The 18,843-nt window shown below is 46.5% G+C and overlaps 1 protein-coding gene and 1 long non-coding RNA gene across 3 annotated transcripts in view; one reads left to right on the top strand and one right to left on the bottom strand.

The window, feature by feature from the left end:
• The window catches only part of LOC141056168 (uncharacterized), a 36,003-nt gene extending 28,525 nt beyond the window's left edge, over positions 1-7,478 (top strand). The window contains exons 10-12 of one of the 2 annotated variants that reach the window (XM_073552866.1): positions 3,331-3,455; positions 4,381-4,492; positions 6,452-7,478. In XM_073552866.1, coding sequence (XP_073408967.1) covers positions 3,331-3,455; positions 4,381-4,492; positions 6,452-6,640 — 426 coding nt within the window. In that variant the 3' untranslated portion in view covers positions 6,641-7,478. Of the gene's footprint in view, positions 1-2,125; positions 2,336-3,330; positions 3,456-4,380; positions 4,493-6,451 lie in introns of those variants that run through there. The other variant, XM_073552867.1, reaches the window with a different exon arrangement.
• On the bottom strand, positions 133-18,563 carry LOC141056169 (uncharacterized). The gene is made up of 2 exons (XR_012221586.1): positions 17,284-18,563; positions 133-3,734 (listed from the first exon to the last, which is right to left on the bottom strand). It is a non-coding gene; the product is annotated as an uncharacterized lncRNA (long non-coding RNA).
• Between the last annotated feature and the right edge of the window lie 280 nt (positions 18,564-18,843).

Genomic DNA, 18,843 nt, shown 5'->3' with positions numbered 1-18,843 from the left:
CCTATCTATTGATAACTTGCTAATTGCTGTGGGTCTGAACATTGGGACCTACAGTGATCCCATAAACAAGACTCTGGAACCATGAGAACGAGACTCCACAGCCCCTGGGTGATTGGAGCAGAGGTGTCGTTATTATTATTATTATTTATTATTATAGCGCCATTTATTCCAGGGCGCTTTATAAGTGAAGGGGGTATGCATAATAAATACAAGTACAGTATTCTTAAACAATACAAGTCACGACTGGTACAGGAGGAGAGAGGACCCTGCCCGCGAGGGCTCACAATCTATAAGGGATGGGTGAGGATATCGTAGGTGAGGGTAGAGCTGGTCGTGCAGCGGTTTGGTGGATCGGTGGTTAGTGCAGGTTGTAGGCTTGTCGGTTGTTGGTTGTTGGTTTTCCCTCCCCCCCTGTTTAATTCCTGGTCTATATTTTACCCATTTATACTAATAAAGTATTTTCTTTTAATGGACATTTATGACTGTTGTGCCTTCCTTCTTGTTTATTTTGTCGGAAGAGGTAGGTCTTCAGATTCTTTTTGAAGGTTTCCATGGTAGGCGAGAGTCTGATATGTTGTGGTAGAGAGTTCCAGAGTAGGGGGGATGCACGGGAGACAACTTGTATGCGATTGTGGGAAGAGGAGATAAGAGGGGAGTAGAGAAGGAGATCTTGTGAGGATCGGAGGTTGCGTGCAGGTAAGTACAAGGTCACAGATGTATGGAGGACTCAGGATGGCTTTGTATGTCATGGTTAGGGTTTTGAACTGGAGTCTTTGGGTAATGGGGAGTCAGTGCAGGGATTGACAGAAGAGAGAGGCCGGGGAATAGCGGGGGGACAGGTGTATTAGTCGGGCAGCTGAGTTTAGAATAGATTGGAGGGGTGTGAGAGTGTTAGAGGGGAGGCCACAGAGCAGGTGGTTGCAGTAGCCAAGGCGGGAGATGATGAGGGCATGGATTAGGGTTTTTGCAGATTCTTGGTTGAGGAATGTACGGATCCATGAAATATTTTTGAGTTGAAGTCGGCAGAAAGTGGAAAGGGCTTGGATATGTGGTTTGAAAGAGAGATCAGTGTCAAGGATAACCTCGAGGCAGCAACCTCGTGGGACTGGGGAGAGTGGGCAGCCGTTTACTTTAATTAATAGGTCCGATGGGGGGGTTGCGTGAGATGGGGAAAAGATGATGAATTCTGTTTTGTCCATATTAAGTTTTAGAAATCTAGCGGAGAAGAAGGATGAAATAGCAGACAGACATTGAGGGATTATGGTTAGTAGGGAGATGATATCTGGTCCAGAGATGTAGATCTGTGTGTCATCAGCATAGAGGTGATTCTGAAAGCCATGAGATTCTATGAGCTGTCCCAGGCAGAAGGTGTAAAAGGAGAAGAGCAGGGGCCCTAGGACTGAACCTTGCGGGACTCCGACAGATAGGGGGCGCGGTGAGGTGGTGTGTGAGTGGAATACGCTGAATGTCCGGTCTGTTAGGTATGATGCAATCCAAGATAGGGCCAAGTCTGTGATACCAAGAGATGAGAGGGTTTGTAGTAATAGTGAATGGTCTGCTGTGTCAAAGGCTGAGGACAGGTCCAGGAGGAGGAGGACAGAGTAGTGTCGCTTGGCCCTGGCGACTAATAGGTCATTGGTGACCTTGGTTGGGGCAGTTTCAGTGGAGTGGTGCGTTTGTAAGTGGTCAAAGAGGGAGCAAGAAAAGAGGTGGGAGGACAGTTCAAGATGTGTTGTTCTAGTAGTTTTGAGGCATAGGGGAGAAGTGATATAGGGCGATAGCTAGATACAGAGGATGGGTCAAGAGAGTGCTTTTTGAGGATAGGTGTGACTGAGGCATGTTTAAAGCTTGAGGGGAAAACACCACTCTTCTCCACTTTTGTCTATAGGATTGGCAGAAAGACCCAAGCTCAGTGCTCAGAAGATCCCAGAGCGGAGGCCGAGCATGTGCACCTCCGCCCTGTTCACGATGGGGCTGCAGAGCCTCGATCTCAATGTTCCACAGTGCCATTTCTCAGAATCACTTGGGGGTCCTTCAAAAAAAGTCCAAGAATGAAGAGGCAGCGACAGAGCAGAGAATTGCATGTAGCTCATTTTAACTGACTGCCGTGACTCCCTTCTGTTAGGCATCGGGTTCCTGCAGCTGCACAGCAGGTATCCAGACCCTTGCATTCAGCGGTCTCCCATTCTCCACCATCCGCAGAGGAGCCTGCACAGCAATCCCGGCGTCCCAGACGCTCTGCTCAGACCAGCTCTGTGGGTCTGGCTGTTGCTGCCACCTCTGGGCCAGCAATTGCATCGCAGGCTGCTCAGCAACAAGCCACTCCAGAGGCTAAGTCCTCCCGGCACTCTACTGGGCATGCTCACAAGACGATCTCCCATTGGAGATGCCCAGGTCCTTCTCGTGATCTGATTGGTCCATCTCAGGGATCTGGAAGCTTCCGGAAGGTCCCGGCTATAAAAGGTTTGTATGGCCGCTCGGCCATGAGCTAGTGTAGACTCTAGTGGCTAACTGTGTGAATGATGATGGATGCATGTACCTGCGGACTTAGGCTTAGAGTCAGCGCCAGCCAGTGGCAAGCTACAGCCACAATAGCATCCTCCACAGTGCTATCGTCCGACAGTGCGCCTGCTACCGGGCATTGTCGATTAGTGCAGTGTCTGTCGCAGTCTGCAGCTCTTCTTGGCGTCCGCACGGTAGGGCTAGATGGATGCTGACCCTCTGCCTAGGGCCCAGCTCCTGTGACCATATACCGTACGAGCAGTTCTCTGAGACCTGTGACGTTAACAGGCTCAGCCTTTTGTGTTTAGCACTTAGGTGTTTCTGTGAATTAACAGAGATCGCTCAGCGAACCTGAGTGACGTTCAACCGCGTGCGTTATACCGCCATATTGTACGTCCGCCATTATCTAGCAGCAGTGTTAACACCTTCTGCACGGTGGACCCTGGGCGGCAAACGCACTTTACGTTATTTAACATTTAGTGCGTTCCGCCGTCCCTAACACCTTCATTACTATGAACAATGGTGGCCCTGCAGGTCAGACCCCAGTGACCGCTAAGCTACAGCATATTCTAACGATATTCCATCACTTACTGATGTAGGTAAAGCCACTTTATGTTAGGGAAATAATGGAGGTGCAAGAGGAACGTCTACTGTGGTCCGTTGGGTGTTGGTAATGGTTATTCGCTCATAATGAGCTAGAGCGTTGTGAATATTATCAGATTTTATACTATAGCTGGTCACACACGGAAGAAAAATGTAAAGTGCTACTGAATATGTTGGCGCTATAGAAATATAATTATGATTATAACTTCTCTTTGCTTCTAACAGGGGGCCCTGAACTTCTATACAGAAGACCAAATTTCAGAACACTTTCTTGTGAGCCCATCCTTTGCCCCTGGCAGAAGAGTAGTCATCTTTCACTGCGAATTCTCCTCTGAAAGAGCTCCTAAACTGTGCGTAGAAACGATTTATTCATTTATCATCCGCATTGTCTAAGAAAACAGACACTTTGTCAATTAGGGCTCCTCAAACTTTGAGTGGAGCCACCTAGGTATAGGTGAAGTCAAACTTCTTGGTCCTTAGCCACTTCCCACCGTACCGAATTGTCCATTTTTATACTTCCATCTTTTCCTCTTCTTCCAAAAACTTTTTTTATATATTTCTATTGACACAGCCGTATAACAACTTGTTTTTTACAGGACCGGTTACAGGTTTCAGTGATGTTCATTTTACTGTTGGAACAAAAGAAAAACAAAAACAATCAAAACGCCAGAATTGCCCTTTTATTTTTTTAATCAAGGCACCTCCCCTAAAAAAAGCAAAAAAAAGCAATTTGAATATATGGTACTAATGAAAAAAGATCAACTCGCCACCTGACAAACAAACGAGATTACAGCGCCATTGATGAAAAAAAATGTAAAAAAAAGTTATGGATCTCAGAAAATGGCAGCACAAACCAAATTTTTTTGTTTGTGAAGTTCTACATATTTTAAAACCACTGAAATAATAACGATAAAAAATATGTATGTTTAGTATCACCGTAATCGTAGCAACTGGAAGATTTCATGTTGCTGGATAATTTTTACAGCACATTGAACAGTGTAAAAACAAAATCTGAATAACTACAGTGTCATATGTTTTTCATCATTTCAACCTACTTTGAAATTATTCCTCTTTTTCAGTACATTATATGGGAAAATTAAAGATATAACAAACTCTCATTAAAAAAAAAAAAATTTGGAGGTAAAAATGAAAGAGCAAAAAAAGAAAATTGGTTCCAATGGGAAAGGGCTAAAGTGATTGGGTAGGGAGTATGGAAGTAAAATATTCTCAATTATTAACTTGTATTTTTGAAAACTTTTATTTCTCTCAATCAAGATGTCGGATTTTCAGAAACCTGGACAGAAAAGCGAACCGGTATCCTCACCTGTATTACCCTGAACTCTATCTCTTACAGGGAGGGTATAAGGAATTCTACGAAACATTCAAAGTGAGTATTTACTTTAATTTAGAGAAAAACATATAAAATAGTTCTAGAAAGAGAGAATACAAGCTTATCTTACGGGTTTCAAACACAACTATGACTAAGGGCCACTCTTGCCTGAAATGCATAAACTAAAGTCGACAAACTTCTGGAAAAATTTGATGTGTCTCTCTCTGTCTCTTTATATATACAATGGTGTGGAAAAGTGTGTACCCCCTTCCTGATTTCCTATTCTTTTGCACTTTTGTCACACTTTGTCAGATCACCAAAAAATTTACATATTAAACGAACAGAAGTAATCACAAAATGTAGTTTTGAAATGAAAGTCCTTATTATTAAGGGAGCAAGAAATCCAAACCTACAGGGACCTGTGTGAAAAAGTAGCTGCCCCTAAACCTGAGCCACCTTTTTAAGGTCAATCCACATCATCTCAATCAGATTAAGGTCAGAACTTTGATTAGGCCACTCCAAAGTCTTAATTTTGCTTTTAAGCCATTCAGAGGTGGGCTTAATGGTGTGTTTTGGATTATTGTCCTGCTGCATAACCAAAGTGCACTTCAGCTTGAGGTCACAAACAGTTGGCTGGATGTTCTCCTTAAGGATTTTTTGGTAGACAGCAGAATTCATGGTTCCATTTACCACAAGTCTTCCAGGTCCTGAAGCAGCAAAATAGCCCTAGACCATCACACTACCACCATATTTTACTGTTGGTATGATGTTCCTTTTCTGAAATGCTGTTACTTCTGTAACCGGTTACGGAATGTAGTGAAAGACAGGAGGCAGAGCAAGTATTTCACATACTTAGTTAACATAGTTAACCGGCGCATGCGCAGTAATGCTTTTAGGATTTGCCCGCAGTTGGGCAAAGCATACTGCGCGTGCGCGAGGCAAGATTGCATTGCGCACACGCGGACTATGGCGGACACCTACTCCAATTCCAGAAAATATTACAGACGGCGGCCAAGGATAGGGAGGAGGAATGGATAGGAAACACCGCCCATTGGACCAGACTGAAGTCATTTAAATAGCCCGTCAAATTCAGGTGACAGATTCCCTTTAATAATAAAGACCTTCATTTATAAACTGCATTTTGTGATTACTTGTGTTATCTTTTTCTAATATTTAAATTTGTTTTCTCATCTGAAACATTTTAAGTGTGAGAAACATGAAAAAGAATAGGAAATCAGGAAGGGGGCAAACACTTTTTCACACTACTGTATACTGTATTAAATATATGAATATGCCCCTCACAGAGATCTCTGATGTTCTCATATTATATATAAAAAATATATATTTAGAAAATTAGGTAAAAAAATAAATTAAATAATAAAAACACCACACTGCCCACACCGGCACAAACTACAAACTGACACAATACACACCTCATGATCAAGAGAAAAAGAAAAGAAGGAAACCATTTTAATTACTTTATTTAACTATAAGTTTGTAAATTTAAAGAAAAAAATAACGACAGAGAAAAGGCTAATTTTTCTACATATAACTGTAACTTAAAAAAAACACACAACAAACAACTTTTAAACCACTATGATTTTTACCAAATGTCAAATTTATAGGGCGCTTCTCACTCCAATCCTTGCCAGATGTAAAGTTTCTGAAGGAGTTTTTTTATTTGATGTATTTTTGCGACTTTTCAAAGAATTTGAAACTTTTGGTGTTGAAGAGACGCTAAAAAAAAAAGAAACATTTTAGATTTGGTTCAGAATTCATGACCCATGTGCGCCATTTTTAAGAATTTTGGTGCAAAAAAAATCAGCAAATAAAACAAAACATGAAACTTTCATTTTTGATTGGACACGCACTATAAAAAAAAAAATCTGTGGTTTGCACCGGAGTCAAATTTAACACATGCAAAATTGTCACGTGAGTTCGACCAGAGGGAGAAAAAAGATTTATAATATAATATAATTTATAATAATAGTAATTTGTGCTTTTTTTTTCTTCCAGTGCTTCTGTGAGCCGCAAGGTTATGTCAAAATGGTTCACAAGGATTTCCAAGACCAATTTAAAAAATATCAAAAAAAGAAAAAGAATTTATCCGGCCAAAGGATCCGAAAAGAACTTTTTAAACCGCTGAACTCGAGTAAAAGCTTCAGTCCTGTAACGACACAAAGTGCTGGAATTGTAGAGCTGTAACTTTAAAACCACTCAACGCACCACAAGCAACAGAAATCATGGCCTCCTATCAACCAAGGAAAACAAGGCAATGCCATGAGACTGTGAATGGTCATGTCACTAGTCCTAGAGATAGGTAAAAAAAATACCACAGGAGGGCGATGGGCACAAATACCCCCCACAATAACTGGAGCAAAAAAGCCATAGTGACCATGACCTTCCATTAACCATTCTCGGCGTCCTTCAGAAGAGGCATCGTAAAACCACTTTAATCTGTTCTTCTCCAGTTCAGAAACAAATTCTCTTATCATAGAAATAATTTGCTCCTACTGGACTCTCTTGGCTTCAATAAGAAAAGATGAAGAAGACTGACCATTATGTAGCCAAGCAGAATTCTGCAGTCCCATCTTTCCAGTCTTTGGTGGAGACAAAGTCAAATTGGTCAAAGCCACCACCGATGAGAAGCTCTGACTCATCTCCGTAACCTAAAGCCTTCGCAACATCCATTATCATCTTTCATGTTTTAGCTCATGATCAATATACAGATAATAAAGTGCAACGCTTCACCATCTTCGCAAAACTTAGAGTTTTTCAGGTGCTTTTCTGGTGGAAAAGACCCAACTGTGACCTTGGGTTAAAACATTGCACTTTATGTGCTATATGCTGCTGCTGAGTTAATATATCAAAGAAGATGATCATTGCTAAGGTGTAGGATTTATGGGACTACATTGGATTGAGGACACACCATTTTTCACTTTTATCAGTTGGTGTCCTCCTGTGCATAATTAAATATATCTCTGTAACCTGTAATTTTTTTTTTTTACATTGGGACAGCAGAGAATAAAGGATGAGAAGCTGAGCTCAGGGATATGAAGTTCTCTGTGATCTCCTTCAGTGTATTCCTGTACCAAGTTGTTTTTCCTTTGTCAGGACTTCTAGAGAAAGCCTTTGAGTCCTGCTTAATCCACCCACTCATAGAGAAAGCCTGTGAATCCTGCTTAATCCACCCACTCATAGAGAAAGCCTGCGAGTCCTGCTTCCTCCACCCACTCATAAAGCACGAGTCCTGCTTCCTCCACCCACTCAAAGAGAAAGCCTGGGTAAAATATCTTTTCTGCATATTACATAGTTTGAAAAAAGCACTAAGTTCATCAAGTTCAACATTTTTCCACCACTTATACATTTTTGTAACTAATTTAACTATAGCCCCCAATGTTATGTGTATCGAGGAAATCTTCCAGCCTTTTTTTAAAAGCTGTTCTAATGTCGGCCATTACTACATCTTGTGGTCGGGCATTTCACATTGACTGCACTAACTGTAAAAAATCCTTTCCTGTCACCTGCCTCATCCACCCACTCATGGAGAAAGCCTGTGAGCCCTTCTTCCTCCACCCACTTGTAGAAAAAGCCTGCGAATCCTGCTTCCTCCACCCACTCATAGAGAAAGCCTGGGAGTCCTGCTTCCTTCTCCCACTCATAGAGAAAGCCTGTGAGTCCTGCTTCCACATTCACTCATAAAGAAAGCCCATGAGTCCTGCTTCCTCTGCCCACTCAGATAAAGCCTGGGAGTCCTGCTTCCACACCCACTCATAAAGCCTGAGAGTCCTGCTTCCTCCACCCACTTATAAAGTGTGACGGTTTCTGCTGTGTAGATTTCTAGAGTGGACCCTCTGGGTCGTGGCACCCACCCACTTAGGGCGAGCTGACCTTGTGAGGACCACCCCCTATACAGGGAGTGTCAGGGGCAGGACCAAGGGGGTGAGCCACCACGACTGCTAGAACCAGACGGCCGGCTCATGGAAGACACAAGTGTGAGTGTCTGGCAACAGGGAACATGCAGGATACAAGCAGGGTACAAGACAAGGCAAAGTGTGGTCACAGGGTTTCTCCAATAAAGCGTGGTCGCGAGGTTTCACCACGTTCAAGACATAGATACGAGGACACAGTGATACATTGCAAAGCGCGTTCAAGGACACCCCAAGGTCCAAAGCAAGGTACGTGCTAGGTGGCAAGCCAGGGTTCGAGGCAGGGTGCGTGTTAGGAGACACGCCAGGGTCCAGAGTTCAAGGCTAGGGCCTGCGCATGCTAGGAGTTATGCCAGGGTTCAGGGCTTAAGGCAAGGTGCGTGTTAGGGGACACGCCAGGGTCAAGGTTCAATGCAGGGCAAGGTGCGGGTTAGGGAACACACCAGGGTCCAAGGTTCAAGGTTAGGGCCTGCACGTGCTAGGAGGCACGCCAGGGATCAGGGTTCAAGGCAAGGACCTGAATACTAGGCAGAGTTCTGGCTAGGACCTGCGCATGCTTAGGAAGCATGGGGAGGCAAGCAAGGGAGCAGGCAAGGGCCTGCGCATGCCAAGAGGCACGAGGTGTACAGTGCAGGGGCAGCGTGAGTGCAAGGAAGCACAGAGGGCACGACTGGGGCACTGGCAGGCTGAGGCACAGAGAGGCGGGCACGGCTGAGGCACAAACAGGCGGACACAGCTAAGTCACTGGCCGGCGAGCACGGCTGAGGCACAAGCAGACGTGTACGACTGAGGCGGACACAGCTGAGGCACAAACAGGTGGGCAAGGCAACACCAGGCGCATGCATAGGGCACGCGGAGAAAGCAAGGCAAGGCAAGGCTAGGCAAGGTACAGACAGAGTACAGAGCAAAGAGCGGAACATAGGCTGAAGCACAGAGCCGGGTAAAGGGAAGAGAAGTGGAGTGTATGCTAGAGCCCAGAGCTGGGTCAAGGAAGAGACTAGGTACAGAGCTAGGAGCAGAATATAGGCTGAAGCACAGAGCCAGGTAAAGAGAAGAGAAGCGGAGCGTATGCTAGAGCTCAGTGCCAGGTCAAGGAAGAGCACTAAGTACGAGACAAGAATTCTGCTAAAGGCGCACGATAGGACAGAATACAAAGATATAGCTCAAGGCAGCGTACATGGCCAAAGGACATACAGACAGCACGGCGAAGCATAGTACAGAAACTGGGTTGTGCAAGAGAGCACAATAGTACAGAGGATAGGAAAGATATAGCCCGTGCCAAAGGGCACAACGAAGCAAGAGAAAGGAAACCCACACAAGGCAAGGTACAGGACACGAGGCGGAGTACAGGACATGAAGCCAGGTAAAGAACACGAGACTAGTACTGTCATGATCTGAATTTGATCTGACAGTTTTAAAAGCACAGAGTGAACTTTTTTTTCCTTTTGGCAAGTTGCCAAAGTGACTTGACTGTCCCCGGTGGTGGTTAGTGGTGTCGCACCTTGGGTTTTCAGTTTGGGGTTCTCTGTGGTTGTGGTTCAGGTGTGGGGCTCTGCGGGTGGGTCTCGGGGTGTGCGGTCGCGGCTGGTGATAATGTCATGGTCACGAGTGTCTGGACGCAGATGTTTCCGCAAGGCGAACCCATAACACACGTGACCCTGGATACAGCGCCTCCAGTGGGGCGAATTTAAATAATAAAACGTGCAGATGGATACACCGCCTCCACCTGGCGAATTTAGGTATTACACGTTAATATAAATTCTGGAAACCCCGCCTCCAGTACGGCGAATTTAAATAATAAGGGGGACCTGGGAAACATTAACAATGGTGGGCCCTGCGATAGGGAATAGGGAAGTGGAGACCTCCTGAGCTCCCCTGAGCCAGTGTCCCTGCACTCCTAACGTTCCCTATGCCGGTTCCGCACCGGGCGCCGCACGCGTACCTCAAAGCCCTTGCTCGCCCTGACCCTAAACCCTCACTAGGGAATTGGTCGGTGCGGAAACTAATCCCACCACTGCACTAACAACACACATGAGGGAAAGAGACAATACAGGGGGACACCACTTAGCTTTATGCTCTGTGCTTATGCTCCTGCAACAGAGCCCTCCACCTGCGTGCGTCTTCTCCACCCGGATCCATCACCATAACAGGATCCTTCACCAACAGGGTCCTTCACCATAGTGCAGCCTTGGAGCAGAGTCCACTACCAGTTGCTGCTGCTTAGAAACAGAGTCCCAAAGATGAGTTCAGCTTCTGCCACGAAGGCAAGCATGCTTGAGTCCAGCTCAGCAGCCAAGTCCCACATGGTGAGTGCCACTCTCCATAGTCGCCACTCCACCAGTCCATGCAGACACTTCCTGCCGACACCATCACTGCGACCCCACCACGCCATGCCAGCCCTTCGTCCAGACACCATAGCTGACACACGTCCCCCCTGGCTAAGCTGCGCAGGACTCCTCCTCAGCTCCATGCTTCCACCAGGCTCTCACCCACTCAGAACAATGAATGAATGAATATCACCAGCAGTGATTACACACCCTGAGACTCATTTATAGAGCCCCACACCTGATTCATAATTATGTGCGCATTAAACCTAAAGTGCGATACCACTTACCACCACCGGGGACAGTCAAGTCACTTTGGCAACTTGCCAAAAGGAAAAAAAGTTCACTCTGTGCTTTTAAAACTGTCAGATCAAATTCAGATCATGACAAGTACAAGCACAAAACACAAGACAAGATGCAGTACACAAGACAAGTACAGGACAAGAGACAAAGTACAAGCACTGAGCGTGTGCGGAAAAGCACAACACGGCAGAGTGCAGGGGCACAGAGTATGGGGAGCGACTGAGCAGAGACCACGCTGGTCTATCTGGGAAGCCACGCGATAATCCGGCCCCTCCCATAGGAAGAGGCAGCCTGATATAGGGCATGGACGCTTGGACTTCCGGATCAGTTCCTCCAGGATCACAGAGAGGATTGCTAGGTCAGGTTCTCCAGGACCATAAAGAGAGTTACTGGATCGGGTCCTCCAGGACCATGGAGAGGAATGCTGGATTAGGTCCTCCAGGACCATAGAGGAACGCTGGATTAGGTCCTCCAGGACCATAGTGAGGAACGCCAGATCAGGTCCTACAGGACCATAGAGAGAGCTGCTGGGTCGGGTACTCCAGGACTATAGAAAGGAACGCAGGATCAGGTCCCCCAGGACCATAGAGAGGAACCGTTTCAGGCAGCATGGAGATGAGAGCGCGCACCAGTGCCGGGCACAGTCGTCCAGCCGAAAGTTCCAGCACAGGAGATGATGCGTGTGCGCACCAGCATCGGCGCACAGCCGTCAGGTGAGATGTACATGCGCACTAGAGGGGGCTCCCGGAGCGGCCGTGAGGACCCGTCTCTGGGAATCACGCAGCGCAAGCGGCATGACAGGCATGACGGTGAGGATCACGCGGCGAAAGCGGCATGACAGAAAGCCTGTGAGTCCTGCTTCCACATTCATTCATAGAGAAAACCCGTGAGTCCTGCTTCTTCCGCCCACTCAGAGAAAGCCTAAGTCCTGTTTCCACACCCACTCATAAAGCCTGTGAGTCCTGCTTCCTCCTCCCACTCATAGAGAAAACCTGTGGGTCCTGCTTCCTACACCCACTCACAGAGAAAGCCTGTGAGTCCTGCTTCCACACCCACTCAAAGTCTGACTCCTGCTTCCTCCACCCACTCACACAGAAAGCTTACGAGTCCTGCTTCCACATTCACTTAGAGAAAGCCCGTGTCCTGCTTCCTCTGCCCACTCAGAGAAAGCCTGTGAGTCCTGCTTCCACACCCACTCATAAAGCCTGAGTCCTGCTTCCTCCACCCACTCACAGAGAAAGCCTGAGTCCTGCTTCCACATTCACTCATAAAGCCCGTGAGTCCTGCTTCCTCCGCTCAATCATAGAGAAAGCCTGAGTCCTGCTTCCTACACCCACTCATAGAGAAAGCCTGTGAGTCATAGAATCATAGAATGGTAGAGTTTGAATGGACCTCTTGAGCCATCTGGTCCAACCCCCTGCTCAAAGCAGGATTCACTAAATCATCCCAGACAGATATCTGTCCACGCTCTACTTGAAGACTTCTATTAAAGGAGAACTCACCACCTCTCGTGGCAGCCTGTTCCACTCATTGATCACCCTGTCAAGAAGTTTTTCTAATATCTAATCTGTGTCTCCTCCCATTCAGTTTCATCCCATTGCTACTAGTCTTTCCTTGTGCAAATGAAAAAAAAGATGATCCTTCTACAATGTGACAGCCCTTGAGATATTTGTAGACAGCTATTAAGTCTCCTCTCAGTCTTCTCTTTTGCAAGCTAAACATTCCCAAATCCTGTAACCGTTCCTCATAGGACACGGTTTGCAGACCGGTTACTATTCTGATTACTCTTCTCTGAACTTGCTCCACTTTGTTCATGTCTTTTTTAACATGTGGTGCCCAAAACTGGACACAATATTCATAGCTCGCAACCGTCTCAATTCTCGTGGGACATTCCTGTTTTTGACCCCCCCGTGTCCCGCTTGGGACGCTATTTTTCCCGCGTTGCACTGAGCCGCCACGCCCCCCATGCACCGACCCCATCCTCGCCGACCCAAAGAGATCCACGGCAGCCTGCAATGATGTCCTAGGCTATTCTGTAGCTGTGCAGACAGGACCTGTGATGAGGTCACAGGAGGGGAGGAGTCAGGGGGTCACATGATCAGGGGGTTGTCTGCAGGACTCTGTCATGCTGGTTGTCATGGTGCTGGATGAGGTGAAGTTTCTTTGTGGGGTCAGGAGGGGTTTACAGTGTGGATGTAGCAGAGCTGTATGTGTATGAGGTGTACGGAGCGAGGTGTGTGTACAAGATGTACGGTGTGTAGTCATGTCTGTACGAGGTGTACGGAGCAGAGAGTGTGTGTACAAGGTGTACGGAGCGGGGCCGTGTGTGTACGAGGTGTACGGAGCAGAGCCGTGTGTATACGAGGTGTGCAGAGCGGAGCCGTGTGTGTACGAGGTGTACAGAGCAGAGCCGTGTGTGTACGAGGTGTATGGAGCCACGTGTGTACGAGGTGTGCGGAGCAGAGCCGTGTGTGTACGAGGTGTGCGGAGCAGAGCCGTGTGTGTACGAGGTGTACGGAACGGAGCTGTGTGTGTATGAGGTGTACGGAGCAGAGCCGGGTGTATACAAGGTGTACGGAGCGGAGCCTCATGTGTACGAGGTGTACGGAGCGGAGCCGCATGTGTACGAGGTGTACGGAGGGGAGCCACGTGTGTACGAGGTGTACAGAGCCACGTGTGTACGAGGTGTACAGAGCAGAGCCGTGTGTGTACAAGGTGTACGGAGCGGAGCCGCGCGTGTACGAGGTGTACGGCGCAGAGCCGTGTGTGTACGAGGTGTACGGAGCGGAGCCGCGCGTGTACGAGGTGTACGGAGCGGAGCCGCGCATGTACGAGTTGTACGGAGCAGAGCCGTGTGTGTATAAGGTGTATGGAGCGGAGCCGTGTGTGTACGAAGTGTACGGAGAAGATCCATGTGTGTTCGAGGTGTACGGAGCAGAGCCATGTGTATACAAGGTTTACGGAGCGGAGCCGTGTGTGTACGAGGTGTACTGAGCCACGTGTGTATGAGGTGTACGGAGCAGAGCCGTGTGTGTACGAGGTGTACGGAGCCACGTGTGTACGAGGTGTGCGGAGCAGAGCCGTGTGTATACGAGGTGTACGGAACGGAGCTGTGTGTGTACGAGGTGTACGGAGCAGACCCGTGTGTGTACGAGGTGTACAGAGCGGAGCCGCGTGTATACAAGGTGTACGGAGCAGAGCCTCGTATGTACAAGGTGTACGGAGCGGAGCTGCATGTGTACAAGGTGTACGGAGTGGAGCCACGTGTGTACGAGATGTATGGAGCCACGTGTGTGCGAGGTGTATGGAGCGGAGCCGCGCGTGTACGAGGTGTACGGAGCGGAGCCGCACGTGTATGAGGTGTACGGAGCGGAGCCGCGCGTGTACGAAGTGTATGGAGCAGAGCCGTATGTACAAGGTGTACGGAGCGGAGCCGTGTGTGCACGGTGTACGGAGCGGAGCCGTGTGTACGAGGTGTACGGAGCAGAGCGATGTGTATACTAGGTGTAGGGAGCAGAGCCGTGTGTGTACGAGGTGTACTGAGCCATGTGTGTATGAGGTGTACGGAGCCACGTGTGTACGAGGTGTGCAGAGCAGAGCCGTGTGTGTATGAGGTGTACGGAATGGAGCTGTGAGTACGAGGTGTACGGAGCAGAGCCGTGTGTACAAGGTGTACGGAGCAGAGCCGCGTGTATACAAGGTGTACGGAGCGGAGCCTCGTGTGTACGAGGTGTGCGGAATGGAGCCACGTGTGTACGAGGTGTACTGAGTGGAGCCACGTGTGTACGAGGTGTACGGAGCCACGTGTTTACGAGGTGTACGGAGGAGAGACGTGTACGAGGTGTACGGAGCAGAGCCGCGCGTGTACAAGGTGTATGGAGCGGAGCCGTGCGTGTACGAGGTGTACGTAGCGGAGCCATGTGTGTATGAGGTGTGCGGAGTGGAGCCATGTGTGTACTTGGTGTACGGAGCGGAGCTGCGTGTGTATGGGGTATGCGGAGTGGAGCCGTGTGTATGGGATGTATGGAGCGGAGCCGTGTGTGTACGGAGTGGAGCCATATGTGTACGGGATGTACGGAGTGGAGCCACGTGTGTACGTGGCATGCAAAGCAGGCTTTTCCCGTGGACACAGGAGAACACGGCGGAGCCCCGAGAAGCACTTTAAAACTCGTACATGACGTTCCACCGGAAATGATGTGCTGGAAGCTGACCGGAAATGAGGTAATTTCATGAGGAGATTGTGACGCAACTATGGAGGCACTTCAGGGAGTGCTTCAGATCCATCACCATGTCCTCCTCCGACAGTGGGATCACCTTGGAATCTGGGATGCCGGCCATGTGAGCAGATCATGATATGTCCTGCACCGGGAGGCTCAGGTGGGCATTACAATGGGAGCTGGGCTGCTATAGTATCTTTACAGAATCTTTCTTTATTTCTTTCTTTGTTCTTTCTTTCCCTCTCTTTTTCTTTCTCTCTAATCTTTCTTTTTTCTTTCTCTGTTTTTTCTTTCCCCTCTTTCTTTCAACCTGTTCTTTCTTTCTGTCTCTCTCTCTTCCCTTTCTTTCTCTCTGTTCTTTCTTCCTTTCCCCTTTCTTTCTATCGCTCTCTTTCTTTCTCTCTCTATCGCTCTGTTCATTCTTTCCCCTCTTTCTCTCGCTCTATTCTTTCTTTCCCTTCTTTCTCTTTCGCTCTCCCTGTTTTTTACTGTCCCCTCTTTCTTTCTGTTCTTTATTTCCCCTCTTTCTTTTTTTTTTTTCTATCTGTTCTCTTTCTTCTTTCTCTGTTCTTTTTTCTGTCCCCTTTTTCTCTCTCTCTGTTCTTTCTTTCCCTCTCTTTCTTTCCCCTCTTTCTATTTCTTTCTCTTTCTTTCGCTCTCTGTTCTTTCTTTCCCCTTTCTTTTGCTCTCCCTGTTCTTTTTTTCTTTCCCCTTTTTTTATTTCTTTCTCCGTTCTTTCTCTCTCTGTTCTTTCTTTCTCTCTCTGTTCTTTCTTCCTTTCCCCTTTCTCTCTATCGCTCTGTTCTTTCTTTCTCTCTCTATCGCTCTGTCTTTCCCCTCTTTCTTTCTTTTGCTCTCCCTCTGGTCTTTTTTCTTTCCCCTTTCTCTCTCTCTGTTCTTTTTTTATGTCCAATTTCTTTCTCTGTTCTTTCTCTCCCCTTTCTTTCTCTGCTCTTTCTTTCCTTCCACTTTCTTTCTCCCTGTTATTTTTCCTTTCACTCTGTCCTTTCTTCTCTCTCTGTTCTTTCTTTTTTCTGTTTTCTCTTTTCCTCAGTACCTGTCAGTATGCCCACAGTACCAGCCACTGTGCCCTCAGTACCAGTGTGATTAGCAGTGCTAAATGGGTGCGGTCATCGGTATGACTAGTTGTGTACTGTGTGTGGTTGGGGCGTGGCTTAACATTTGCCATGGCGCGTTGCAACCTTTGTCCCTCTTTCCCTTCTTCAAAACTTAGGAGGTATGAATATTCCAGATGAGGTTTGACCAAAGAGGAGTAGAGGGTAATAATGACTTCACATGATCTAGACTGTATGCTTCTGTTAATACATCCTAGAATTGTATTTGCCTTTTATCTGCTGCATCACACTGTTGGCTCATGTTCAGTCTGTGATCTATTAGTATACCTGTCTTTTTCACATGTGCTGTTGCTTAGCCCTATTCCTCCCATTCTCTATATGCTTTTATTTTTATTGCCCAGATGTAGTACTTTGCATTTTTCCCTGATAAAAACCATTGTTAGTTGCTGCCCACTGCTCCAGTTTATTTATATCTTTTTGAATCCTCTCTCTTCTATAGTATTAGCTATCCCTCCCAGCTTTGTGTCGTCAGCAAATTTAATAATTTTACCCTCAATTCCTTTATCTAAAACATTGATAAAGATGTTGAACAATACAGGGCCCAGGACAGAGCCCTGTGGTACCCCACTTGAGACATTCTTCCAACTGGATGTGCAGCCATTTACGGCCACTCTTTGGGTCTGATCACTAAGCCAGTTATAAAACCACCTAATAGTTGCCTTGTCCATTCCATACTTAAGTCATTTTTTCAAAAAGGATTGTGTGAGATACTTTGTCAAATGCTTTGCTGAAGTCAAGATATACTATATCTACAGCATTTCCCTGATCCACCCAGTCAGTGATTCTGTCATAGATGGAAATTAAGTTAGTCTGACATGACTTATTAGTTACAAACCCATGCTGACTCTGTTTAATCACTTCATTCTTATCCAGGTACTTACATACATGTTGTTTAATAATTTGGTCAAAGATCTTTCCTGGTATAGAAGTCAGACTCACCGGCCTATAGTTCCCTGGGTCCACCTTCTTCCCCTTTTTGAAGATAGGAACATTTGCTCTTCTGTTCTCCAAAAATTTTCAAAGATTATAGAGAGTGGTTCAAAAATTTCTTCTGCTATCTCCTTCAGTACTCTGGGGTGTAATTCATCTGGACCAGGAGACTTGAATTCATTTAATCCAGCCAAGTGTTTCCTATCTTTCTGTTTATAGATATCCTGGATTCTTCTATTCCCTTAATAGGACAGTGAAGAATAGTTGATGTTATATTTCCTTTCTGAGAGAAAACAGATGCAAAACTGGAATTGAAAAGTTCGGCCTTCTCAATATCCTGTCTTACCATATCATTTTCATCCTGTAAAAATCCTATAGTATTTATGACTTTTCTTTTACTTTTGACATATCCCCAAAATCCTTTTTTATTGCTTTTGACATCTCTTGCAAGCCTCAATTCATTGTCAGCTTTAGTAATCTGATTCGTGCCCTGCAGGTTCTGTAGACAGCATTATATTCTTCTTTAGATATGCCTCCCTCTTTCCATTTTATAAACATTTTTTTCTTTCTTTTTAGCATGTGCTTAAGTTCTGTGTTCATCCATCCTGGTTTCCTTAAATGCTTCCAATTCTTCCCTCTTTTCGGAATTGTTAATGATTGAGCTTCGAGAATCTCATTTTTCAAGATTTCCCATCCTTCCTGGACATTTTTCTCCTTAAGGATATCCAGCCATTGGATCCCTCCAATTCTCTGAGTCCCTTAAAATCTGCCTTTCTGAAATCTAACCTTGACGTCTGAGTCTTCACAGGTCTTCCTCTTCTAGTTATCCAAAATTCTAAAATAGCATGGTCGCTACCTCCTAGGGTCCCAGCCACTTTTACCTCCTCTACCATTTCCTCCGTTTATAAGGTTAAGATCCTGAGTAGCAGAGTCCTGCTTCCACATCCGTTCATAGAGCCTGTGAGTCCTGGTTCTCCCATCTATTCATCTAGAAAGCAAATTTTACAAACATCCACATTCCCCGGAGACCTCAGAGTATAATTTATGGACAATAACGTCTTCACGAATTGAGTTTTCTGTGGAAAACTGTGTAAACAGGCGAATGTGAATTGTGTCTTATCCGCTCATCTGTAATCATAACACAGCCATGGAAATCCAGTGGTCGTCGTCCCTCCCTTCTCAGTAACTCCCTCTGGCAGCCCAATATTCCCATCTCTCCCCTCCAACGTCTGCACAGCATAATCTCCCTCTGACAGAACCAACCCCGCTGCTGAAGGTCACGTCGCCTTGCTGCTAAGACGTGCTTTACGTGCAGACAGCACAAGCTCTGCCAACGCCCAGCTGTGTCACCGTGACTACCTGATGCCACGGCGGCCATCTTTCCAAAGGGCAACCTGTCCCAACTTCGTACTCCTTACCGTCAATAAACCTTTCTCTCCCTCACATAACCACCTTTATAACATTATTATCGGCGGTTCATTAAAGTGAGCCGTCAACATAAATTACAACTCCTTGTTCTAGTCATCTTATAATCAATTTCCCAAAACAAACATGGCGAACAGCGTAAGG

Source organism: Dendrobates tinctorius, unplaced genomic scaffold (genome assembly GCF_039654945.1).
Source record: "Dendrobates tinctorius isolate UK_male_01 unplaced genomic scaffold, ASM3965494v1 ptg000196l, whole genome shotgun sequence".
NCBI lineage: Eukaryota > Metazoa > Chordata > Amphibia > Anura > Dendrobatidae > Dendrobates > Dendrobates tinctorius.
The sequence above is the reverse complement of the archived record's forward strand: the minus strand, read 5'-3'. Positions and strand labels throughout refer to the sequence as shown.